The sequence below is a fragment of the Aquarana catesbeiana genome, linkage group LG03 (genome assembly GCF_042186555.1).
Source record: "Aquarana catesbeiana isolate 2022-GZ linkage group LG03, ASM4218655v1, whole genome shotgun sequence".
In the NCBI taxonomy this organism is placed as follows: domain Eukaryota; kingdom Metazoa; phylum Chordata; class Amphibia; order Anura; family Ranidae; genus Aquarana; species Aquarana catesbeiana.
The window spans coordinates 249,961,865-249,989,708 of NC_133326.1; the positions used below are offsets into that span (position 1 = coordinate 249,961,865).

General features: G+C 41.9%; 1 protein-coding gene across 4 annotated transcripts in view; it reads right to left on the reverse strand.

Moving 5' to 3' along the window:
- SCAF11 (SR-related CTD associated factor 11) overlaps positions 1-27,844 on the reverse strand; it is a 176,702-nt gene that overhangs the window by 58,566 nt on the left and 90,292 nt on the right. For all 4 annotated transcript variants that reach the window (XM_073619959.1, XM_073619957.1, XM_073619958.1 and 1 more), the window contains 3 exons: positions 21,239-21,330; positions 11,505-14,381; positions 2,017-2,384 (listed from right to left, as the gene is read on the reverse strand). In XM_073619959.1, the coding sequence (XP_073476060.1) occupies positions 2,017-2,384; positions 11,505-14,381; positions 21,239-21,330 (3,337 nt within the window). The remainder of the gene's footprint in view (positions 1-2,016; positions 2,385-11,504; positions 14,382-21,238; positions 21,331-27,844) is intronic.

Below are 27,844 nucleotides of genomic sequence, written 5' to 3' on the forward strand. Positions count from 1 at the left end.
ATTTAAACTTGCGTATTTGAGAGGATAACCTTATGCTTCTACAATGAGAATAAACCTTGCGACCTTTAAACAGACGTGGGATCCCTGGGTTCGCCTTGGTGTCTTGCTTGTCTGTTTGTGATTGGTGGCTTTTTTTTTTTTTTTTTTTTAACTACGTTGTTTAATGTGTATATAGATATATAATCTCTCATGACAGCAGCTGAAGCCATGACCCTGGTACAGTTTTCCTGCTTAACAGCCACCTGATCACTTTTACAGGGCTGGAAATTACCCCTTCCCCCCTTGTTGTGGTTCCTGAGCTCACCTGTTCCTCCAGGGAGCCTGAGACAGCTTCCTGCAGAGGAAATAGAGAAATATCAGTTCCCTCATCTCTTCTGTGATGAATTAAGTCAGATGAGACAAGGATTTTGTCACTTTGTTTCAGAGCTGTCATTCCCAGGCTGTTACAGCCAGAGAAGCAGCTGATCAAACACAATCTGTGTTTGATCAGCTGCTTAGAAGAGCAGGGGGAGGTATCAGGGGTCTAATAGACACGTTGATGTCTCAATATCAAGTACCTGTCATCTACAAAAAGCTATCAAAAGGGGGCAAGTCTGCCCCCTTGTGAGTGCAAAAAAAAAAATTTTTTTTAAATTGTTAGAGGATTTTAATGCACAATTCTAGGGTCATAATTCATAATTAACTCTAAACGGATAACCGGTAAAGACTTTTAAAGCATCACCCATAGACTGTTTTAGGTAGTAAAGGTTGGTCGACATTTCACAGGCATCTGCAGTTTTAAATCTTGATCGGTTTGGTATCTTGAAACATGGTCTTCTATTTAACCAAAAATTGGATATTGTGTTTTTGTGCACAAAAATTCATTTAGGTGTATTTTTTCCAAAAAATTCAGTTTGATAAACATTTGTGCAAATGTGACAAAAAATAAATAAAAAAAAATGCAAAACCCACCAATTTATTCTCCAGGGTCCCTGCTTTAAGAATATAATGTTTGGGGGTCTAAGAAGGTGTGAAGAAGATACTGTTAAAGATCCAAATTATATGTATATAACTGAATCTCTTTTGAAAAAGTAGTGACCTGTATTAATTGGCCCAGCAGGTGTTCACATTGGTCACATTTTTGTTTCTATAAAATTTTAATCTATATTGGATAAGATCGGGTTTGTGTTTAATGCTTGAGAACAAAAATCTAATCTTAAAGAGATATTGGAGAAAAAAAAAATACATGGGACAGATCATCACTGGTGCGTGGTAAAACTGCAAATGACAGACCTAACCAAGTCCTTTTAGAATCACTAATGGCTCTGTGGACTTATGCAGACAACACAATAAAGTAACTGTGCTAGTAAAGAAACGAAATAGTGTTGCTGGAAGAGTGTGAACAGAAAGAAGCCATCCTAGAAAGGGAAGGTTCCCCCCAGGCACACAGCTATCTGCTGGAAGGAAGCAAGTGCTTCTGCTGGTCCTATCCACCTGTGCTAATTAAAATACCATGGGGGTACACGCAGCAGCCAAGCCTTCAACCTGGGCCTCTATATCATATAATGGCTGCACTACGCTTTATTTTTCCTCATTTGTGCACACCAGCACAGTAAGGTTAGCCACACATGTGAAGATTTAAGAAATCATGCAATTTCCTCCATCTATGCTAAAGGAATTTGCTCTACCAGCTGTTGTATTCAAACAGCTGCAGCACCAGTGGCTGTCTGAATATGGGGTCTATGTTTTGGCCAACAATTTTTCAACTGGCTCACAGTTTGTCAAGCCAAGTGGTGACAACAGGGCCACAGACAGGTTGAATTTCAACCTATTCAGCAAGAAATTAATATATGGCTATCCTTAGTTGCAAGTTACAAAGGTGTAAAGAGACTAATGAGTCCTAGTTCAAAAGACTTGGCGAGCTTAGTTTATGTTGGATATAACATTGGCAAAATTGGAGACAAAAAAAACTAAATTAAGCACAAAATTGGTTAAGGTGGTCCTTACTTGTGATTAAGAAGAAAAAAAAAAAAGTACCTGCAGTGGTTTTACTTCTTGCTGTGGAGCAACATAGCCGACTTGCTGAGATGGTGGTGGCGGTGGTGGGGGTGGTGGCAATCCCTGAGGCACGCTAGATGGAGCAGATACCTGCACTAGAGGTATTGGTGGGTGAAGATGGATAGGGAGTGGAGGATGAATGTTGTATGGATTGTGCTGCATGCTCACTAAGGGGGGATGGACTCCCACTGAATATGGGTAAATATTCACTGGCTGTGGAGGAGGAGCAGGAGGTGCAGGAGGTGCGGTCATCGGTTGCTGCACTACATTCATTTGAGTCTGCACCATATTAACTGGCATAGGAGCACTTTCAATTTGTTGACTTGGTTGTTCTTTGAGGGCTTGGTCTGTTTTGGAAGAAAATCAGGAGATTATATACATATAATTAAACAGTGTACTAATTAAACCGTTAAATGACTCTGCAATACCATGACCTAACCTAGGTTAAACATACATTTGTATGAGAAGACATTTTTCTACTTTCTTTGAAAAAACAAACTTATTAACCACTTTGTATATCGCAATACATTTTAGGACTTGAAAGATGTTTTAGATGCAAACAGCTTTTTTTTTTTTTCAAAGTCAAAAAGTATAGTGATTTTAACACAGGTGTGCCAAACCTTTTGAAGAGCGAGGGCCACTTAAGTGACTTATAACCGGTTGAGGGCCACAATGAGCCGAGCAGGCGGATGACAGATCCGTGTCCACTCTGCATATGCAGAGCGGACACAGCCCACTCCACTCTATGAAACCATCCGATCCGATGGAAGGGGGTGGATTCCTTTTGGTTTTATTTTTTTAGTGGATCGGACTGGAAGTAGGCGGGTGTAAATGGACACAGTGCACCTGTAACTTTCCTGCAGGTTAGCTAAACTTTGCCATAGATTTCCATTATATCCTACAGCTGTGGTGCACTTTCTGAAAGCGCACCAAAGTGCCCCCAGGTTATAACAGAAGTCTTTGGCTATGCAGCTAACCTGCAGGTGCACCTGTAGATCAGAATGCTAATTTGTAGTCCTGTGAGCCTCCAGGTAATTGACCAAATCTGGTCTCCAAAATAGTATATCTTTGCAAATGATCAGCTGCAAACGTTACGCATGCCTCATAACCATGCAAAATAGTTAAACCAAATTGTACACACGCTGCGCTTATCAAAATAAAAAATATCCACTAAAATATTAATAAAGTGATATTGTGCTTAACATATACAAAATCTACTAATAACTATTAATACTATACTATACATTAATGTGCAATAAATTTCAATGAATGAATAAATAGGTAAAAGTGCTCCAATAAGCCTGTGTATTGCAAATATTGCACAAAGCTTGTGCAATTTTCAAACATTAATAGATAAGTCAACACAAACATCCATGCGATTAAGTGTTGCATCCAAGCATATCAGTACTGCATCTATGCAATATGGTGTTAGTGCAATGTTCGAACAATAAAAAGTTAAAAAATACAAAAAACGCATCCATGCGATTTGGTGCTACATCCATGTGATTCTATGCAATTCAGTGCTGTGTTGCTGTGCAATGATCAAATTAACAGTCCACAGATCTTCCACAATCCATTCATGTGTTATGGTGAACACAAACTAAAGTGCTGTGCGCTCATACAAGTGCTCCCCCCCAGGTGATAGCCCCTCACCTTAGGGCGTGTGACCTTGCAATTAAGCTTGGTCAGAATGCGCCTTAGAACCTCTCTGGGTTCTATGTTATATGCAGGGTGCTGGATAGATTTGCACTGGTGTTCCTCACAGCAGTCCCGCAATGGGTACTCACAGTAAGCAACAAGGCGCTTAAGGGCGCCACACTAAAACAGCAGAGACGAACGGGCAACAGCGGCCGGTATGGGGTGGCGTGCTAATCTGTCCCAACAGGTTGTATGTATAACGTTCCTGTCCCCTTCCGAACATGCGTAGGGGAAGGGGACAGGACGGAACGTTATACATACAACCTGTTGGGACAGATTAGCACGCCACCCCATTCCGGCCGCTGTTGCCTGTTCGTCTCTGCTGTTTTAGTGTGGCGCCCTTAAGCGCCTTGTTACTGTGAGTACCCATTGCGGGATTTGTTTACGATTTTAATAAATTTAGTACATACTGCACCATGAAGTCCTTTTTATGTTGATATATTGAGGTACAAACAGGACTGCTGTGAGGAACAGAGGCATCAGTGCAAATCTATGCAGGACCCTGCATATAACATAGAACCCAGAGAGGTTCTAAGGCGCATTCTGACCAAGCTTAATTGCAAGGTCGCACGCCCTAAGGTGAGGGGCTATCACCTGGGGGGGGGGGGGGGAGCACTTGTATGAGCGCACAGCACTTTAGTTTGTGTTCACCATAACACATGAATGGATTGTGGAAGATCTGTGGACTGTTAATTTGATCATTGCACAGCAACACAGCACTGAATTGCATAGAATTACATGGATGCAACACCAAATCGCATGGATGCGGTTTTTTGTATTTTTTAACTTTTTATTGTTTGAACATTGCACTAACACCATATTGCATAGATGCAGCACTGAAATGCATGGATGCAACACTAAATCGGACTGTTAATTTAACCATTGCACAGCAACACAGCACTGAATTGAATAGAATCACATGGATGTAGCACCAAATCGCATGGATGCGTTTTTTTTGTATTTTTTTTTAACTTTTTATTGTTCGAACATTGCACTAACACCATATTGCATAGATGCAGTACTGATATGCTTGGATGTAACACTAAATTGCATGGATGTTTGTGTTGAATTATCTATTAATGTTTGAAAATTGCACAAGCTTTGTGGAATATTTGCAATACACAGGCTTATTGGAGCACTTTTACCTATTTATTCATTCATTGAAATTTATTGCACATTAACGTATAGTATAGTATTATTAGATTTTGTATATGTTAAGCACAATATCACTTTATTAATATTTTAGTGGAAATTTCTTATTTTTTATTTTGATAAGCGCAGCGTGTGTACAATTTGGCACCTGTAGATCAGTTTGAAAGTAGCCCAATAACAACTGCAGAACAGATTTGCCCATATACTGTATACACCAATATAGGATTATTAACTGACCGTTAATAATAATCTTCCATTCAGGAATCTCCCTTGCTACAAGTATTGCTGGCTGTTGCTGTCCCAGGCAGAGTGCATTTGGCATCACTCCACCTGTGACAGCAGCAGGCGCTATACAGGAAGTATCGGCTTATGCGGCTCTGCTTCCTCCACATCCGTGCTTCCTCTAGCGTTGGCTCCATTCAGGACACTGATGTTCTGGGATGGTGGGTTGGGAACCTGTGATCTGAGGTCATACAACACCATCTTATGCTAGAACGCTCTTATGCAATCAGTGGAGATCACATGTTCCTACAAGAAGGCAGCTACAATCAGCTGTCTGGAATGTAGAGCTGCACAATTGTTATAAAATCATGACGATCTCTATTGCAGAGTTTGGCGATTCTTTCATATAACAAGTGGAGAGACTTATCTGCTCACTCAGCTGTCAAAAGAAAACATCTGGGCAGTTTGCCAACTTTTTAACATGAAACATTGTAACTAGCTCTTCCTTCTTAGATCAAAGGGATACACTTCTGTGTGTAAAGAAAAAATCCAGGCAGTCTGCCAAGTTTTTAACAACCTGTAAACGTAGGAAGTTTAAACACTTAAACTCAATCTTTTTCTGACACTTGTTTAAGTTAAAAATCAATATTTTTTGCTAGAAAATTATTTGGAACCCCCAAACATTATATATATTTTAGCAGAGACCCTAGGGAATAAAATGTCAATTGCTGCAATATTTTATGTCACACTGTATTTGCCCGGCGGTCTTTCAAACGCAATTTTTTGGGAAAAAATACACTTCAATGAATTAAAAAACAAAACAAAACAAAAAACGAAACAGTAAAGTTAGCCCAATTTTTTTTTGTTTTAATGTGAAAGATGATGTTAGGTCGCGAGAATCGTGATCTATCTTCTAAGCAAAGAAAATTGTGATTCTCATTTTAGCCAGAATCGTGCAGCTCTATTGGAATGTAATATGGGCAGGGCTTAACCACATTTCTGAAGAGTTGCCTATGTATCTAGGTATTATTAGGTATAGGTATTAGCACCAGGGGTAATTGATTCAGGGAATATCCAATTGCTTCCTGGGGAATTGGGAAGGAATTCTTTTTTCCCCCCTTGCTGGAACAAACTGGATCATAATTTTTCTATTTGTGTGTGGGTTTTTTTCTATTGGTTGACCTAGATGGACGTGTCTTTTTTTCAATCAGACTATAACTATAACTTCATCTGCAACTATAGAGCTCTCAGCACATGGAAACAAAAAATACCTCTGGACATATTAGGAGTGATGTGTTTAAAATGTACAGATTTAACTGTGGCCACTCTAATCCACTGAGGAACACAGGGTTTCTCAGGCTGTATTTATACTCTCATCAAAAGGATGAAATGACAATGGGGAAAAAAAAAAAGCCAGCCAGCAGTGGATAACTGCCCACATCAATCAATCCTTTTTTTTTTGCACATGTCCTCATGACAGTGGATGTTTTTACTTCAGCTCTGCTGTTTTCTGTTTTGATTGGAAGATGTTTCTGCTATCAACAGCTGCTGGTAGATTTATGTAGGATGTGTTAAATCCTGGAAGTCTCTTCAGACAGCCAAGGAACACAGTTTCCCAGTTCATTATCTACACTGGAATTCTCCACTGCAGTCCTGTAAATCAGCAGTGACTACGAGCCGGTTCACACGGGGGCGACTTGTCAGGCGACCTAGCCGCCTGACAAGTCGCCTCCCGTTCTGTACAATGGAACCGTTCTAATCGGAGCGACGCAAGTCGCTCCGACTTAGAAGAAAGGTTCCTGTACTACTTTGGGGGCGACTTGCATAGACTTCTATACAGAAGTCGTCTTGCAAGTCACCGCGGCAGTCGTGTGCAGGTCGCCTCGGTGAGGCGACCTGCAAGTCGTGCCGCTTCTAATGTGAACCGGCGCTACCTGTCTATGTACCAGTTCACAAGGCTCAGCTATTCAGATACGGCCAGAATTTCAGGAGATATTGGCAGTCCGAAAAAAAAAAAAAAAAAACACAAAACACACAACGCCCGACATTCTACCCATGTTTAAAGAGGACATGCACGCTGCTGCTCCCAATCAGCACTCTCAGAATAGCTTAGCGGGGGAGATCGCTGGACTAAATGCGCATGGTTAGTACAGTGTGTACCCGGCTCAAGTCTGGGGAATTATCAGTCCAGAGCCAAGATAGATGCTGGACATGTTACATCCTAAATATCAGTGTAACGTTCACAAAGGCGAACTTATCATTTGAGGTTTTGTTTGCCAATGTTCTGACCTCCTGTACACAGTATTATAACCCGACTAAAGTATCTACCGTCAAAATTTTAAATTATATTAATTTCCACACTGAATTTCAATTTTTAGTCCCCCTACTATTAGGATGGATTCTGTGACGCAAATTCACTATGCCCTGTGAATATGCACTGCTGTGTCGCACATTTAACAAAGTCTGTCTTCTGAACTACAGAGTTGCCAGGAGGAGGAGTTTCAGAGGCCAACACAGGATTTACTGCTTCCAGGCAGCAAGGAACCATGGGACATGTAGTTCTTAGAAATAGAACGTAAATCAAAGGAATGAGCAGATACGTTGCAAAGCATGCAGGGAGTCCAAGAAAAGATTTAGTTTAGACCAGGTGGCAATAAAATCACAGCTCAACTACCTACTTTTTCTGTCCCCCAGCCGCCAATGTGAACAAGTTTTTAGAGAGAAAGATGTTCTAATGGGTTGTAAAATTTACAACACAGTAGTACAAGTGGAAAGCAGGACGAGTTTAACTTGAAAGGGGGTTCATTCCCAGCTGTGACTCGTGTGCATACAAATTTAACCTTGAGCTACTGAATTCTAGAAACAGGATTTTCTTAATTTTTGGGACACAGGAATTCAGAAATCCTTAGAGGATCTAGTCACAGCACACACACCAAGATCGGTGTGCGTTTTGATACTTTACGGATTTAAAAATGGCATGATTTACATCTGGGAAACTGGAAGGGACAAAACCGCTCGTTGCTTCCATTTTCTATACCAGAGATCGGGGGCCTTCAGGTCTTCGATGAGCTCTGTGGTAGGCTGGTGGAAGCAAAGGCTTTCATTCCGGGCTCGCTGCCAGAATGGGAGAGCGATCCCTCCCACCACCTGTAAATACCATACAGCGGCTAATTATCCAATAGGATGGCGTTTACATAAAAGCCAGCTGACAAATTCACAGCGTAAAGCACTCTACCCAATGGATGACCTCAGTGCTCAATTCCTCAGCCTTAAACCTTATTGTGGTAAACTAGTGGCAGATACTTTAAACATTGCACCTAACTGCAATAACACCGTGTTGGGCTAGTGTACATGCACATGGGTGTATTAAAACTATTCAATTTACACTGGATCCTTCTGCCAGGACCTGGCAAAAAAAAAAAAAAAAAAAAAAATTATATATAAAAAAAAAAACTTTGTCTGGCGCATACTTATGCATGTTAAGAGGAGGTCCACCTTAAAAAAAATTATTAAAAGCCAGCAGCTACAAATACTGCAGCTGCTGACTTTTAATAAATGGACACTTACCTGTCCAGGGTGCCCGCGTCGTCAGCAGCAGATGACGAGCAATCGCTCGGTTCTCGGCTGCCCCCGCCGCCATCCTCGGTCAGGGAATCAGGAAGTGAAGCATTGCGGCTTCACTGCCTGGTTCCCTACTGCGCATGTGCGAGTTGCGCTGCACGTCTTCACTGGTCCCCGTTATGTTGTGGGACCTGTGTGTTTCCCAGAACACAACCTGGGGGGGGGGCGGTCATCTGCAGCTATCTATTCCCGGAAGTGGGTACAAATACCTGTATTATACAGGTATCTGCACTCCCCCCTGAAAGGTGCCAACTGTGGCACCTGAGGGGAGGAGGAATCCGATGAGCGGAAGTTCTACTTTAGGGTGGAGCTCCGCTTTAAGAGTGCTCTTTCCATCCGTGTATTCCTTAATAAAAGGCAATTTAATGACTCTGAAGAGTCGTACCCCGTCAAATAGAATACTTTCTGAACATTTCATAAACTGTCTTAGCATACCTATTTTACAGACTGGCAAAAAAGTCAGAAATCACCAACAGTTACGTGGCCTGGATTGACAGAGTAAAGAGGCTTTAAGGTGTGCCTCAAACCTTTTTGAAGACTGGGACAGCCTCAACCAGAAACGCACTGGAATTTTTTCACTTTATGGTAGCCCCATCAACTGGGTACGGTTGTTTAAACTACGTGACAACAGTATACACTTGTCTGGACATGGCCAGTCCTTATACAGGACATCATGTACTAGTGAGTGAACAGAAAAGAACCTATATTTCATGGACTTTGAAACAGATCACATACTGTGACCTCAGGTCCAAGGTGGGCACAGTTTTAACTTTAAACAGGAGGGTACCTCGTCCATTGAAACCTTAAAAAGGTTACTTTCAGCTTTAAAAAATAATTGAGAGCAACCTCATTCTCCTGGACGGAGTTTAGACTCCAAGCACTCGCCTTTCAGTTCCCCATCTTGCAACAATGCTGCGAAGGACAAGTCAGGCAATGATTCAGTAGGGGGTGCCTACTAGCTGTACTTAAGCATTTCTGTGCCCCACAGTCTCTATCAGGGCAAAGACTTTGCCCATCAGGTCTGCCATAGGGGTTTAAAATTCCTCCTTAGTTACAAGGTGGAATGGGGTGTTCCTGAGGAAATGAGAAGACTGAGGTGCAGAGACTGCGGTCCAAAGAACACGGTGCAGTGTTCTGAAAACAAACATGAATAACCTCATGTTCCTGTGCACAGTACTGGCCTGCTCCCCTGTCCGACGTCCACTGTGAGGGAGATTACCTATGGAGCACTCACAGCCTTAATCAGTGCAGTGTGTGCTGCTCCAAAGCGAGTAGAGAGCAGCGGTCCTGTGTCCTAACTTCATGACTGAAGTTGGATGGATAATTTGGCGAGGGCTGATGTAGAGACCTAGGCCACATTCTGGAGCAGGGTAGCTGCTGGAACCATAAGTATGTCTGTAGCAGAGCAATGTACTCATGATGGTGTCCAGCAGTCAGGAGGGCTGTGAACTTCCTAAAGGGGGGGGGGGGGGGGATTATGAAGAACAGGCTCACTGCAAACCCAAATATGGTCAAGGGGCTGCATCAAAATCTCCTTAGCATGTGGATAGTAGTGCACGCTATGCTGAGAGCTGCGATAAACTGCATAAAGTGGTGCACATTAGGCTATGGCTGCAGCTTTTTAATATCGTCAAAGCCTTCCTGCAACACACTCCCCGCTGGGCCTGTGCCCATGCTGCATACTGTTGGTTAAAATCAGTTTAAATATTTTTTTTATACTGCTCTTCAGTGTAATCACATGATCACACTGCTCTGGCTCCCCTGTGTCAACGAGCTGCTGGTGGAAGAACGCCGACAACCGATACAACATCGAAAGACTGGCCAAACAGGTAAAAAAAAAAAAAAAAAAAAATTTTTTATAGATATAGATATATAGATATATATATAGAGAGAGAGAGAGAGAGAGAGAGAGAGAGAGAGAGAGAGAGAGAGAGAGAGAGAGAGAGAGAGAGAGAGAGAGAGAGAGATAGATAGATAGATAGACATACACACTATATATACACATACACCATGAAGTGTGTGTGTGTATACAGAAGGGGGACCATAACATTTATTTTAAAGCCCTTTTTTTACCTTTTGTAGGGGTTTCGTGCTAGGCAAAATATTACTATTGCAAACCATCTATCCCTAAAACTTATTGCTGCTGCTGGTAGTGTATTGATATAGGCTGGTGGTCAGATAAAGTCCCCCTAGAGTCTGAATTCCGATTACTGATAAAAAGAGGTGCTTGTTAAGCCCATCCTGTCGCTACACTGAGCGCTCACAATAGCATTCTTTTAATTTAAAGCTGAGGACTACTGTAATAGAACAAATATTGTGCGTGATTATGGATTACATTGTATATGGCCACATTTTATATTATCTTTTAAAGTGACCAGGCTGTGGACACAAGTATACACATTAAAAAAAAAAAAAAAAAAAAAAAAAAAAACTACATTTTCTTTAAAAACAGCCTTCACCGACCCTATGGCTGCAGGGCACCTTGGAGCAAATCATCCTCAAAGTTCGCAGAAGCACTGAATTTGTTTTGCAGCAGTTTAGTTCACCACACTCCATTCCAGCAGTGATTAAGCAGCCTTAAACGCAGAACAGGTGCTCTTGGAGAGGGGAGCAAGGTACAGCAGAGCCTTCATGACTTCAGTACTTCTGATGTTAACTCAAAGGATAAACTGCCAAATATTTTACTATTAAACATTTAACACACGAATGGCACATACTTTATAGAACATATTGGATTTTGTTAAAGGGGGGGGGAAATTAAATAAAATGCAAACCTTGGTCCTGAGTTACTTCTGGTCTAGGCCATCCCTGCTGCTGGGAGCCAGTGGAGCCTCTTCCTCTTTTTGAATAATAACTCTGAACATCAGCAGGCAGGGTTTTTCTAACAGCCCAACTTGATGCAGAAGTCCACCCAGATCGATCAACAGGTGACTCATACGTTTCCTCATATTTCGGTTTATAATTCTGGTGTTCTTGCACCCTAGTAGACTCTTGCCCTAAAGCATTAGAATTTCCTGAGTAGGGCTGTCTATTGTTCCAAGAATTCTCATTTTGGTCTCCATAATTAAAACCACCTCTGAAACCGCCTCTGCCAAGGCCACCACGGCCTCTGGGCGAATTCCAATCCATGTTCACATTTCTGTTCCACGAATCACCTGAATTATACTGGTTATCATCCCAATGACAGCCCCTAGGAGAACCTCTTCCTCTGTTCCCTCCTCTACCCCGTCCATCCCCCCTACCTCGAAGGTCTCCCCTTCCTCTAAAATCACCTCTGCCTCTGTAATCCCCTCTTCCCCTAATTTCTCCCCTTCCTCTGCCCCTATTGTCTCCCCACCCTCTTCTATCACCTCTCATCCAGCCATCTCCCCTGCCCCTGCTGTCTAAAGATTTAATCCTTTCTGACACCCAATCTGGGAGGTCATTTTTATTTTCTGAATATTGCTCCGATGAATCCCTTGAGTTATATTTATCAATTCTAAAATGTTCGATTGGTTTTTCATGCTCATTTCTTCTGTATCTTTCATTTCCCCTAGGACTTTTCCAGTTGTCGTTTGATCGTCTCTCTCTCCAAGGCGGCGAATCCTTTTCACTCCTCTCAGCTGTATTACTTCTATTTCGGTTTCTATTTCGTGACCCTGACCTTGAGCGAGATCGACTTTTAGATTTAGACTGCCTCCTATGGTGTCTGTCTCGACTTCTGCCTTTCCACTGCTCACTAGTATTCCGATCTCTATCCTTACTACGTGATCTCGACTTGCGTTTAGGAGGAGAGTCTCTATTTTTAGAACGTGATCGAGAACGTGATTTGGGCCTCTCTTTAACTTCACTCTTAGTAGGAGACCATGTTGTTGATGGAGAGTGGAACCTAGATTTTCGTGGACGCGCTTCTTTTTTCTGTGCCTCTTCAAGTGGCACTGATCGTTTTTCAGCAGATTCAAGTTCTTCTGTTTTTGTTGAAGCAGAAGAACCAGGTTCAGCTACAACTGCTTCAGTCAATTTTGTGGGTTGTTCAGATTCACGATCACTACAGATCGAATCGCATTCCATAGCTACAGATTCAGTATTGTCGTCTTCACCTAAAACTACCTGCTCTTTATGGTTAAGATCGGTATTATTTTCAGAATCAGCCTTATCAGACAACTTACTGCCAGCCACAGCACTAGCATCAAGGATGCTTTCGACTTTGTTACCATCTAAAGGTACATTTTGCAGGACATCACTGCATAGTTTATCTTTTACTTCACTGACATAACAGTGCTCCTCGGCTGTAGACTGTTCAGGCAGCTGTGTTCTATTTACAGAAGTTTCAGTACTACTCCCATGCTCTGAATCACCTGGTACAATTGTTTTTGTGTCACTCAGCTTGGGTTCCTGCAAGCTATTTTCCACTCCATTAACTTTATCATCTAAACCATCATCACTTCTAAAAGAACTACCCTGCAATGGGGATTCCACATTTAGTGCTTTAGGAAGGTCTTGAGTTTCAGATGGATCCTCTTTAAAAGAATGAGAGGAACTAAGGGAATGTTCCAAGTCAAACTGCTTTTCTGGATCAGCAGCTGGCAAACGTGTGGATTCCTCATCCTTAGAGGATTCTTTATAACAATCTAAATCTGGCAAATTTTCAGCTTCTGACTGGGAGAAACTGTTTGCCTGGTTTCCATTCAAGCTTTCAGACTGCACACCTGCATGGTCAATGTCCGAGTAGTCTTGCTCCATACAATCAGGAATATCTTCAGATAGTGTTGAAGAAAGTATGTTTTTTTCAATCACCCCCAACTCATTTTCTGAGTCTGAGGATGCAGATTCCTTGTGAAAGCAGACATCAGTGTACTTAGGAGGAGAACCTGGACATTCTCCTTCTGATACCTGCAGATTCTCTGCCTGCATAGAATGCCCCACTTCAGTGCCTAAGTGCTTCGTAGAATCTACCATATCAGAGTCTAGTTCACTTCCACACATGGACTCTGGCTGACTCTTTTCTAATGCAGTCTGACCATTCGTAAATATTGGAGAAGGCGGTGAATTCTCTTTGTCAAATGGATGTTCATTATGAGGTTGTGGAGAAGCAGAGGTCTCTTTATCAAAGCGTTCCTCGTTTTGCATAGGTGATGCAGGTATGTGTTCTTTTGTGGACTGGTCCATGGGGGACAACACAGAGGAATGATCTTCTACTGGTTGGTATACCTTTTCAGGACTGCTTACAGGAGACCTAGTCACTTCAAACTGTGTTGTGTCAGACAAATCTGGCATCTTCAACTTTTTTTCATCTTTTTCCGATTCACTTTCAGAATCACCTTTACTTTCATCAGCTTCTCGTTGAGTTTGTGTTGCTGACCTGAGTCGTTTTCTCTTTTGAGTAGTTTTTTTGGGTGCCCTCTTTCTTTGTTTTGCAGGTGGTTTATTTGAATGATCAGTTGACAATGTGTTTGTGGAAGAGCTATTACAACCAGGTGCATCATTATCTGAGTTGCTGGATTTTGGCGAGCTTTGAAGCTGGCCGACATCAGATTTGCTGTTTCTTGCTGAGCGTCTTCTAGCAGTGGACTGCACACTTTTTTTTCTTGCTCCTTTACTACTAGAAGCAGCTTGTTTTTTCTCTGTTCCTTCTTGAGCACAGGAGTGAACATATGTTCTCTTGGAAAAAACTGTTTTTGTAAACAAAAGGGGTAAAGAAGAAAAAGACAATTACCGTAAAAAGTAAACAGTGCTAATTTTATTTTTATAATGCATTAATTCAAACAAACTATACATTTCATCTAAAGGAGAAGCCCAGCTTTTAGTTCATTTTAGAGAGTCAATTTTTCTAAGCTGGTTCAAACCATTTCCATTAAACATTGATGCGGTTGCTCTGTGTGTTGCGATGTACTGTGGTAGCATTAGCTACATACAGTATGCAGCGCTGTGTCCTGGCAGCAGTACTTTCCCATCTACTGCCAGGATTTGAAAGTCAACCTTCCTGGAGAAACCTTTACGTTTATTAATGAACACAAGGCTTCCTCCTATTGGCCAAGGTGGAGAGGGGGCAGATGAGTTCATGATTTCCACCTCTGCCTATGAGAAGGAGTGTTGTAAACACTGATAAAAATAAATGGCTCCTCCTGAATAGTAGAGAAGCACTCAGACTGACTACTTCATGCCTGCAGCAGACAGGAAGTTGCCCTTCGTGTTGCCGCAACACAGTGCTTCTTGCTGCATGTAGCTAATACAACTCCAGTACATCACAGTGTATGCAGTGGCTGTATCAGTGTTTAAAGGATAAGTTCACATTTTAAAAACATTTTATTTGGCTTGAAAAAAAAAAAAATAAAATAAATGTGCATTTATAATTTTTCTTTAAAGAGTCTGCAGGGCATTGAACCCATAATCAGCAGATCGTGGGTGCACTCCCAGGCTTATGCAGACTCCGCATATGTCTGCTCATACCTCATACAGACAGGCAGTTATCTGAGAGCAGAAAGATCAATGGACTACAAGAGCAATCACCAGCACCCTCACAGCTCATTGAAAACTACAAGCCATCAGCCACAATGGCTAATGGTACTTGAAGGCATTCATTCACAGAAGAGGGTCCCAATGATGGAACATGTTCCATGTACCATAATAAAAACAGGTGCAACATGTTCCAAAGGTGAACTTATCCTTTAAGAGAAATCGTTCATTTGGGCCACTTTGGCACAAACTATTTAAAGTGCAATGAAAGTTGAAATTCTACTTTAAAGTGTCAAATATGGTAAAATTGAATACCGGGTGTCATTACCATACATCTATGGGAAGGCAAAACCTATTTGAAGCAGATTAAATGCAGCCAGAAAGAGGGCAACTGCAGGTCAAGTGCACCCGTCAATGAATTCCGAATGATCTCAGAAGCATCTAAAAAGGGACACAAGCCTACATTCTGTCAACACAGGCCCATAGAGTAATGTTCAAAGACAGCAAATACATAACAAATTGATGCTGTTTTCATGAAGGATCTGGACAGCAATATATAAGCTCACGAAAATGTAAGCACACGCCTCAAAGATTGCGAAGCAAGTATGGTAACTGATCTTTATGCAAACATCGAACAATAAGCTCCCTTGTTGTATTCTGCAATTATATGCCCACTGAAATAGCTTCAAATATATTTTGTCTGCCAAATTAGAGTGATGATTGAGGCATCATGCCTGACTGCAGAGACGTGCTATTTTAGCAATGCTAGCCTGCTGTTTCTTGTAGGTTGCTGAGCATATTGCATTTGTGTACCAAAACCATCATGTTCCACTATACTTCAAGTCCTACCATGCACATATACATTGAAGCATTACATGCAAAAAAACATCAGCTGCTACACTAAAGGCAAGAATTGTATTTATGCCATACAGATCTAAGATCACTTACCAAAACGTCAATAAGGTGTGCTTTGTCTATATGCAGACCAGAATGTTAATTTTGCACACCATACTGAAATTGACCATGTGGTAAAAGGGTGCTGCAATGACTCCCGACTGTTCACTGTATAAAACATGGATAAGATATGTCGTTTTAATTGACCCAACTGGTCAATTAAAAAAAAAAAAAAAAGGCTAAGATAGGACACGTCACTGGGTAAGACAAAGGATAAGATATGTCATCAGCAAAATGTTTCAAAAGTGCAAAGCTCTTTATTCTTCTATGATCACACAGAAAAACAAAGTATTGGGGATAGCACAGAGACCCCTCATTAGGCATGTGATCACATGCCTGAGCAAGTGTCCCAGTGCCATCCCAAAAGATTGATTTGGGACATTTTCAATCGTTCCTGGATCACTTTAAGACAAAAAAAAAAAAAAAGAAAAAGAAAATTGAGGGAGAGATCTCCCCAGGAGTAAATTCTTAGACATGGGGTATACTGCAGACCTCAGGATGCTGGCACACAACAAACAAAGCCAACCCCTGCATAACCCTTCTTCAAACTTTCATGCCTAAGTTTTATGAGCAAGCAGTACATAAGACCAATGACAGCTGAATGGGACCTATATCTCTTTAAGCAGAACCAGGCTCCTTCAGAAATATGAAAAGTCAGCAGCTACAAATACTGTAGCTCCTGACTTTCAGGCTGCATTGACACCTGAGCGTTTTTAGCTTGTAAAACGTCTGGGGGGCGGGGGGGGGGGATGCCCAACAAGCAAAATCCCATTAATTTCAAATGACACCTGTTCACATCTGAGTGTTTTGTTACCTGAAGCAAAACACCTGAAAAACGCCCTAAGCTCAAAAAAGAACATGAGCTTCTTTGGGGCAGATTACAGGCGTTTTTCTGCTTTTTACATTGGTGCCCTGAACAAAATCGTGGTAAAAAACGCGTGCCTTTGAAACGCTCAGGTGTGAATGCAGCCTCCATATTAGGACACGTACCTGTTCGCAAATCCAGCTGTGTCCTCACCCAAGCCAATTTTACATTTGGCTCTTGGGTGCTGCAGCCTCCATCTCGGCTAAAGGAAGCTTCTTGCCTCTTCACAGCCGTTTCTCTACTGCGCATGTATGAAGTGTGCTGCGCTTTGCGAATGGCCTGGCAGCAGAGGAAGAAGGGGGGCTGTACTTCCGGCTGAGTTTGCCATGGCAAACTCAGCCAGAAGTGGGAGTGTGTACCTCAAAACAGGTACAAAATGTGGCAAGCCGAGCATCCCCTTTTGGGTGGAGCTCCGCTTTAAGGAACTTTAAGAAAAAGGGAAGTACAAAAACCTTTATTTTCTTTATAGTTTGAGGGACATGGCAATGTAGTAAAGTCTTAGACATGTGGGACTTCCAAAGGCAGTCAAGCTGAGTGATGAGCAACAATCACTGAGGTATCCCACAGACGTTGAAATTATTTGTAACTCTTCCAAGTGAGAAACCCAAGGATCAACCAATTGCTCCAATCAGGAATTGTCACCAAGGAAAACAGCTGGCTGAACAATGGTTAGACTCCAGTAATAAAACGGGAAATGTAACCAATCACCCAACATAAGGAATGCAAGTAGAAAAACAAACCACCGGAAAAGGAAGGTGGCAAACAAAAATGTGTACTACAGTAAAGGCCTCATCTTGAATTACCTAACCCTTGACCTTAGGGAAAGAAGCTATGATGGATAAGTTATATACAGGAAAGACTAAACAGACTACAGCTGGAGTCCAAGATAGAAAGATAAAAACCCTTTAAAAAAGGGAAATAAAGTTCATAATAAGCAGGATGATAACCTTATAGACAAGTAATCTCACAAGGATACATGCAAGAATATGGGACCACTCACAGTAGTAAATTCAACAAGGAGAGAAGTAATAAACCCTGACCAGGGAAAAATAAAAAATGTTGTGATCCTAAAACTATGAAAGGAGATTGTAGGGTGAACCACCACACAAAAAGTGGTCAGTAAGGGTAAAGATAACAAAATGGCAACTGGTATACATGGATATCAAGACTAAGGCCTCATGCGGTTGGGCACATTAAAATATGTCCATTTACCCTGCCGAAAAAAATCCAGAGTAAAAAATGCTTAATCTGATGCATTATTACACACGCAAGACTGATGTGCGTAATTTCGTTCTATCAGCTAGAACATATGTGCACATGCATAATTTACGCCAGTATGCTTCTCCCTGAAGACAGATTTTGGGCTCTTTTATGCCCCTAAACATTGCATGGCCACACTGGCTAATACTGAGTTGTGTTTAGAGGCATAAAAAAAAAAAAAAAAAAAAAAAAAATTAAAAAAAAAAAAGCTTCTCAAAACTGCATTTTTTCCCCTGCCAGTGTGCATTTAGCCTTAAAGCAAATGGAGGTGACCACTTAAATCTCACCTAAATGTAAACTTGCCTATTTATGAAAATATGATATGTAAAGGATAGAACTTTAAGGCCCCTTTCACACTGAGGCAGTTTGCAGGCGGTATTGCGCTAAAAATACCGCCTGCAAACCGCCCCTAAACAGCCTCCGCTGTTTGTTCAGTGTGAAAGCCCAAGGGCTTTCACACTGAAGCGGTGCGCTGGCAGGACGGTGAAAAAAGTCCTGCAAACTGCTTCTTTGGAGCGGTGTATTCACCGCTCCTGCCCATTGAAATCAAAAATCGCTGTACGAGGGATTTTAACCCTTTTTCGGCCGCCAGCGGGGGTTAAAACCACACCGCTAGCGGCCGAATACCGCTGCAAGAACGACGGTACAGCAGCGCTAAAAATAGCGCTGTTGTACCGCCGACGCACCCACCGCCCCAGTGTGAAAGGGGCCTAAAGAGACGGAACAGGGGTATAAATCATAGTAAAAAAACACAAGCGATGGAGTACAAGAAAAACTGCAGCTCTTGGAGGAAGTGTACAAGAGCCTGTACCTTCCAGAAGCCAGGTCTGCATAATCATAGTAATGTCTTTTGGTAAATGGTGAAGCAGGATAACCAAGTATCCTGGAGAATGCATGAAGGTAAAAAATGTCCAGCTTTTTACAGCCACTTTATGTAGTGTATATGGATTAATATATATGCTTTTTGTTACCAAAAATATGTGGATCAAATATCGGCCTAAACTGAGGAAAGAAACTTTTTTTTTTTTAAATTTGGGGATATTATAACAAAAGTAAAAAAAAAAAAAAAAAAAAAAAAAAAAAAAATGTTTTCTTCAAAATTGTCGCTCTTTTTTTTTTGTTTATAGCGCAAAAGATAAAATCCGCAGAGGTTATCAAATACCACCAAAAGAAAGCTCTATTTGTGGGGAAAAAAGGACGTAAATTTTGTTTGGGTACAGCGTTGCCAGCCACACAATTGTCAGTTAAATCGACAGTGCCGTATCACAAAAAATGGCCTGGTCAGGAAGGGGGTAAGTCCTTCCGATGCTTAACCACTTGCCTACCAGGCCAATTCTGACACTTCAAACCTACATGTAAAAATAATTTTTTGCTGGAAAATTAGTCAGAACCCCCAAACATTATATATGTTTTTTTTAGCAGAGACCCTAGGGAATAAAATGGTGGTCGTTGCAACTTTTTATACTGCACGGTATTTGTGCAGCAATTTTTCAAACTTTTAAAAAAAATAAATAAAAAAAAAAAAAAAAAAAAACACACAAAACAGTAAAGTTAGCCCAATTTTTTTTGCATAATGTGAAAGATGTGGTTACACCGAGTAAATAGATACCCAACATGTCAGGCTTTACAATTGTGCACACTTGAGGAATGGCAGCAAACTTCGGTACTTAAAAATCCCCATTGGTGACGCTTAATTTTTTTTTTTTTTTTTACAGATAACCTGTTTAGAGTTACAGAGGAGGTCTAGTGCTAGAATTATTGCTGTCGCTCCAACGTTCGCAGCAATACCTCACGTGTGGTTTGAGCACCGTTTATATATGCGGGCACGAATATCAGAGACTTCAGGGACCATCTGGCCTGCCGAAAATCTCTATGCCAACCTTCTGGGCCGGTCGATTCCTTCTCCGACTTGCAAATCGCACGAGCGAGCCAGGAGAAGCACGTCCCTTCCCTTTAAGGATAAGTTCACATTTTCAAAAAAATAAAAATGCACATTTTTTGCATGTAAAAAAATTGGGCATTTTTTCACCCCCAGGAGCCTGCAGAGCATTGCACCCCCAATTGGCAGATCGCAGGTGCAATTATGGTCTCCTCCAGACTCTCAGAATAGCCATCTGCCCATACCTCATAAGGTTAGGCAGTTACCAGAGAGCAGGAAGAGTGTTCACCAGTAGAGAACTACAAGCCGTCAGCCACATTGGCTGAGGGAACTTGTAGGCATTTATTCCCAGGAAACCGAATGAATGGCAGACTTCCGCACTCTTCAAAATGTGACAGCAGGCGCATGGAGAACTCACCCTCTCTGTCACAGGGAAAGGGGGGAGCTGGAACATATTACACGCCCCACCTGTTTTTAAGGTAACAGGTTCTGAAAGTGAACTTATCCTTTAACCCTGTGTGATTTAATGATAAAGCCTGGTTTTAAACATTTCCTACTCTATCCAAAACGAAATGAAAAATGTTGGCTTTCCATATAGTTTAATGATCACATCTCACCTACCATTTTATAAAGGCTTTGAAGACAACTGGAAGAAGGCTCTATGGTCTGATTAGCCCAAAATTTAGATTTTTTCTTATGTTTGGCATAAGCTACATACTACACATCAAAGTTGCTGGATTTGAAAAAGACAGTTGATTCACAATGCCCATGCAATCAGAAGGAGCTGGAGCAGTTTTGCAATGAGAAATAGAGAACATTTAGTGTTGATACATGCAAAGCTGAAAGAGATAACCACACAAACCCAATACTGTAACAGCTGTCAAATTTGCAGCTTTTAAATACTAACTTTGAGGGAGTGTAAACATTAGCAGTCCATTTTTTGCACCCCCCCCCCCCCCCCCCGTCCAAATCCCATATTGTAATTTAAATTCCTTTGCAGCACACAGTTTAGCACAGTCTACATACAATCTCAAGATTTGATTTCAAGTTCAACAATGAAACAAGTCATTAATCACAAATCCTCAGTTACAATATTTTTATCATAGAACGGTTACCTTTGCTCCTGACTGATAAAGGTCTTATGGTAAATATATAGTTATCCAAAAATGGTGAGTGGATGAGTGTTTCAACAGAAAAAGAGGAATTGCTATGAACAAAAACAAAACAAGAAAAAAAAAAAACAAAAAAAAAAAAAACAGGTTAATCAAATACTGTAGTGTAGGCTTATGTATGAAAAGTGTGCCAATCAGAATCCATTTTCAAATGTTGGGCTGTAATGACAACACAATTGGAAACTGATTAAATGCTTTGGGCATCAGCACCTTTTTCACGCATAAGCTTTATTCATTATTCAGATAAAAATGTCAGTAAATAAAACATCTGAGCATGCAAGGCCTTTTTATCAACTTGTGTAGTAAAATTGTTGCATTTACATTATACATAAAGCTTATCATCTAAACCAAAAAGCAAAATACATAACATTGCAGATTACCAGTCTCCTTAGATGAGGTATATGGGTTAAATGTCTTTCCAACTTTTTCCTTTCACCAGTCAATCTCACAAATAACTCACTTCCTGTCCCTTGGTGGCTATGTTCACTCATTCCATTGTACTTGGGGGCACTACGATTGCCATCCATTCTGGACTAAAGAATGGCCAAACCATGGTCGGGTTATTGCCCGTTAAGTGATGGGGCAAAACCATCTCCACGAATCATCCCAAAAATATAGTTGGGATCCACCAAGCAGCCTGATTGTTCTGCAGCTGTTCCTTCCCAGGCATGTCAGTCCAGTGAGCACTGGAGGACCAGAGCGGTGTGCAGCAAATGAAAGGGAGTGTTCTCCGTTACAAGCCGATAGGTCATTGGTCATGTCATCTCTCAGTATTAGAGCCAACATGGGAAAGCTGCAATGTTACATGGCTGCTGCAGCATAGAGAGGAGCATGTACAGGTATTGTCTACGTTTTATTAAACCCCAGACTTCTCCTTTAATAAGATTAATTTTTGCTTCCATTTCAGCTTATAGAAGTGAAAAGGACATTGCCTTCTTTGCGAGATTAGCAGGTATTTTCTGCATCTTAAATGCTCTTACGGTGATAAAATTAAAACTAATACAGCCACCATTTTAGGACTGGTAAGCGCCAATGCTTCAAATTATCCTCCTTGGTTTGAACATACTTTAACATGTGGACTAAAATAATGTTTTTTTTATGTAGCAGCATGTGTAACATTCACTGTTTATATTGTGCACCCTTCTGAGCTATGCAAAAAAAATGGGTTGTTTCAAGCTGTCTGTACCAAAGCAGAACAGAATTTACAGGGAGTATGTAAGAGACCTCTCTCTACATACCCTGTGCCACACACGATGCAGTGCTTTTCTCTGTTTGATATCAATGCCCAACCCAGCTCTATTCACATCTGTCTGGCAGTCGTGAAGAAGTAGAGCACAGGAGGTGTGTGTCCTCACAAAAGTACATAACTCAATGTAGTCTGTGTCAACAAAGGATAACTCAAAAATGTTTTTTTCTTTCACAGGCTGGTCCAAGACCCTATTACTTTATAAACATGTATTTGTGCTGGATATTTATATTTGCCACTATATCCAAAAATGAAGATTATACTGTATACAAAGAAAAAAAAAAGTTTGGATCAACAGGATTATTGAAATTCATTTCTAGGGAGTACAGTATGGGGGACAGATCTTTATCCATTACCATGGTTTATGCAGCTACCTTCAGGCGATTAGACACTCGTAAAAAAAAAAAAAAAAAGAGAAGGTTGCTGGGACGTCCCCTATATAATTCCTATCACCAGTCTTGTAACAAGCAACAAGGAGATTACAAGAACAGAGGAAGAGACATGTCTCCAGGTACTGTACCCCAAGTAGCAGATTAGTTGTACAGTATGGGATGTACTTACAGTATGATCTTCAGTCAACTACTGTAGGACATCCAAAAGCAGTCCAACTGAGGGGTGGGCAACACAGCAAACAAATGCCAACAGACTCGCATAAGTATCAAGAAATGCTCAACATAACTCAGAGCAACTTGTAGCACCTCATGCTAGAAGTGGAACTGAACATCCGTCTAGAAACACTTTTTGTAATTTTTTTATTTGTTTACCCAAAATTGCACAGTACAACCTAGGCAAGAATAAGCATAGAAGGGTACAAAGATAACCAGAATTCAGTTTGATGGGTAGACATTAGGGTCTGCTTAGCAATAATGTGCATACAAAAATAAAACAAATTTCAAATCAGTTAGAAATCAAACTTTAAATCAGTTATCAGCCGGCAAGACAGATATCCCTGCTAGGAGGCGATGGATAGCGCCTGCAACAAAACTTGAACAATCCTGGGAATATAAAAGACAGCCAGATATAGTGAGAAATGAAAAAATACTGGGGTCACTTAAAGGGCCCCAAGGGCCAGAGAAATATCTTTAGGAGTGAATTGCAAAAAGAGCAAAATGAATGGGCACCAGCTTAGAACTGCAAATATTATATCACAGTTACAAGAGGGAAAGTGAAGGGTAAAAGAAAAAAAAAAAAAAAAAAAGAGGGGATAAAGAAACGAGAAACCAGAGAGGCAGGATCGCTCGCCCAGGGCAATAATCTAGCGAGTCCCAGGGGTTCAACTGGGTTGCGAAACATCCCGTAAATGGGCATCGGCGTATACAAAGTGTTGCAACGGCCTGCAGGTGTTTCAAAAGGTTTCCTACTGGTTATACAAAGGTTGCCGTAAGATCCTCCATGTCCCCAAGTTCATTCATTTTGAAATACCAGAGAGACCTTGAGTTGGCAGGAGACACACGGAAAATGAGAACACTGGTGGATGAAATACCTGAGCTGAAAGCTACCCCAGAAGTCTAAGATGGTGGCCGAAGTGTTCGCAAGAGAGGAGAGCTTGCCGTTGGACCCCAGGAAATCCAAAAAATGCAGACGACCACTGGACAACAGACATTGGAATTGCGGGTTGTGAAGACCGGGTTGAAACATGGGTGACGGCAGCGGGGAAATTGAGGAGCTGCGAAAAGTGTCCCTAGAAACCATCAAAGTGCTACCAAGAGTCTGATGGGTAAAGAGGTCTTTGGGCAACTGGGAGGTGATCCAAAGCCAAATCTTCGCCATGCCACAGGAGTCCTCCGGCTTCATAGCTACTCAATGTTTTGCCTTGGCATGCCAGTGCTAGTCAACCAACCTAGTGAGGTGGGCCGCCCTATAGTAAGCTTGCATATCAGGGAGGCAAATTGCACCCTGGCATTTAGAGAGATGGTGAAGTTGGAGACAGGGTTTCTGATGGGACCACACAAATTCCCAAAAAAGGGAATTCTTGTGTGAAGAACAAGGGTGGTAGTCTGATGGGAAGGGCTTGCAAGAGATAAAAGAACTCTAGGCAATAGTGTAATTTTAAGGGTGTTGCAGAGGCCAAACTAGGTCAACGTGAGTAGATGCCAACGGAGAAGGTCAGCTCTTATTCTCAGGAGCAGTGGTTCAAAACTAGCTGTATAAAGAGTAGCAGGGTATGGCGTAATATGTACTCTAAAATAGCGAATAGAGTCAGTCGCCCAATGAAAGGGAACAGAGGGATGGAGACGTCTGATTACAGCTCGATCCACTGATGCTGAGGGCGGAGGACTTGGTTAGATTAATTTGGAAATACGAAAAGGGTGCCATATGCATGGAAAGACTGAAGCAAATTCGGCAAGGATGTCAACGGGTCCATCAGAAAGAAAATTAAATCCGCAAAAGCGGCTAACTTGCAAATCCAGAAGCCCACAATGTTAGAATCCATTCTCACTGTACAAAGAAAGGAATTCAGGGAAAGTATGAAGATCAGGAGAAAGAGTTGCGGCCTTGCAGATTTGAGCCATGGAGGCCTGGTGACGTACTGCCCAAGAAGCACTAACCGACCTGGTAGAGTGCGCCTTAACTTGAAACGGGGGAATTTTACCCTCTAAATCATAAGCTTGAATTATCACTTGTCGAATCCACTTAGCGACAGTGGATTTCGACGCTGCCTATCCTGAGGACCCTCTGGCAGAATAAATAAGACATTAGTCTTACGAATCTGAGAATTTGCCTTTAAATAGATCTTCACTGCTCTCACCACATCAAGACAACGTAGTGACTTTTCTTCCCTGGAACATGGTTTTGGAAAAAACGATGGCAGGACAAGATCTTGGCTCAGGTGAAAACCTGAAACTACTTTTGGCAAAAAACCTGGACGAGGGCGTAACACCACTCTGTCCTAATGAATAATCAAATATGGCTCTTTACAAGAAAGAGCAGCCAATTCCAAAACCCTCCTTGCTGAGGATATAGCAACCAAAAATACCAGCTTCCTTGTCAAAAGGACTAAGGGAATATGCTGTATCTGCTCAAATGGCTGTTTTTGTAACACAGACAAAACTCATTTCAAGTCCCAAGGGCTTAAAAGGTAATTTAACTGGCGGATTAATCCGCATCACTCCTTGCATAAAACCCCGGACTAAAGAATGCATAGCAAGCGGTCTTTGAAATAAAATTGATAAGTCTGAGACTTGGCCCTTAATAGTACTCAAGGCCAATTTCATCTCTATGCCTAACTGTAGAAAGGCAAGAATTCTGCCTATAATGTATCTGCGAGGGTGCCAACCCTTGGATTCACACCAGGAAACATAAGCCTTCCAGACACTCAAATAATATATAGTTGTGGAAGCCCTGGCTTCCTTGCATTAATCAAAGTAGAGATGACCCGGAAAGCCCACGTTTCTTCAGAATGTGGGTTTCAATAGCCAGGCCCTTTAGCGTTCGTAAAGTAGGATGGATTATCTGTCCCTGTGAGAGCAGGTCTGGCCTTAGTGGGAGGGACCAAGGACCCTCCACTGCCATCTTTACGATCTTTGCGTGCCATGACCTTCTGGGCCATGCTGATGCTACCAGAATTACCGGCTTTCTTTCCAGCTTGATCCTGCAAAGAAGTTGTGGCAGCAACTGAATAAGGGGGAAATGCATAGATCAGTGAGAACTGATCCTACGGGGTCACCAACGCATCTGTTCTGCATGCGAGTGGATTCCTTGTCCTGGACACACAGTTGACTAACGTCATGTTGAATCTGGACGCTAGAAGATCTACGTCCAGAGTCCCCCATCTTTGGCAAGGAGCCCGAAATATGTGGGGGTGAAGAGACCATTCCCCTGGGAATAACTGCAGGCGACTTAAGTAGTCCACCTGACAATTCTCTACCTCCGGAATGAAGACTGCTGATAGGCACAGAATATTCTTTTCTGCCCAAGTCAGAATATGGTTCACCTCTCTCTGTGCTGAGAGACTCTTGGTGCCCCCTTGGTGATTTATATAGGCCACAGCCGTGGCATTGTCGGATTGGATCCTGACAGGACAATCCTTTAACCTGGAAGTCCAGGCCTTCAGAGCTAGACGCACTGCCCGAATCTCTAGGATGTTGATGGGCAAGGCTCTTTCGGTTCTTGACCACTGTCCTTGGACAGTCGTTTTCTCTAGTACTGCTCTCCAGTCTGAAAGGCTGGCATCTGTTACTACTTTCCAGATAATGGATCTGAAGGACTTTCCTTTCAGCAGATTCTGGCTTCATAACCACCAACCGAGACTTTGGGACACTCTTGGGGACAGCCGCATTGGCAAGTCCAAAGCTTGGACCATTTTATTCAAAGCAGACAGGATACTGTTTTGAAACAGTCTTGAATGGAACTGGGCATAGGGGACTGCTTCGAATGAAGCCACGATTTTTCTTAACAACCTCATGCAAAGGCAAACTGAGGGATCTCTTTTTGACCTGACCATCCGCACCAGCTCTTGTATGGAGCTGATCTTTGCCGGAGGTAAGAATACCTTCTTCTGGGCTGCGTCTATAATCAAGCTCAAGTAGTCCAGCTTTCTTAGTGGTTTTAAGGATGACTTTTCTAGGTTGAGAATCCAACCCAGACTCTTCAGGTAACTAGTTATAATGCGTACACTTTGCTCCAAGCGAATCACTGTCTGGTCTATTAACAATAGATCATCTAGGTACGCCAGAACTGTTATGCCCTGTGCCCTTAACCTTGCTAGAGGTGGGGCCAGTACCTTTGTGAAAACCCAGGGTGCTGTAGCTAGCCCGAAGGGCAAAGCTACAAACTGATAATGCTGCTGTTCTACTTTGAATCGCAGAAACCTTTGATGAGCGGGAAATATAGGGACATGCAGATATGCATCCCTGATGTCGATGGACGCTAGAAGTTCTCTTCCTTGTAGGATAGACAGAACTGACCTGATCGACTCCATGCGAAAGGAGCGGATTTTTAGGAATTGATTTAGATTCCTTAGACCTAGAATGGGTCTGACATCTCCATTTGGTTTTGGTACCATAAGCAGGTTTGAATAAAACCCCAAACCTTGCTCTTCTGTGGGAATCTGTATGATCACCCCCTGAGCCAATTATCTGTCTAACGCTTGAAACAGGGATTGCCTTTTCCCTGGATCTTTGGGAACGTTTGATGTGAGAAAACGAGACGGTGGGAACTCCTGAAATTCTAGCTTGTATCCTAGAGACACCGTGGAGAGAACCCATCTGTCCTGAATTTCCCTTTGCCAGACTTCTGAGTAATGTAAAAGTCTCCCCCGCCCACTCTGGTGAGGGGGGAACGCCTCTTCACGATGAGGCATA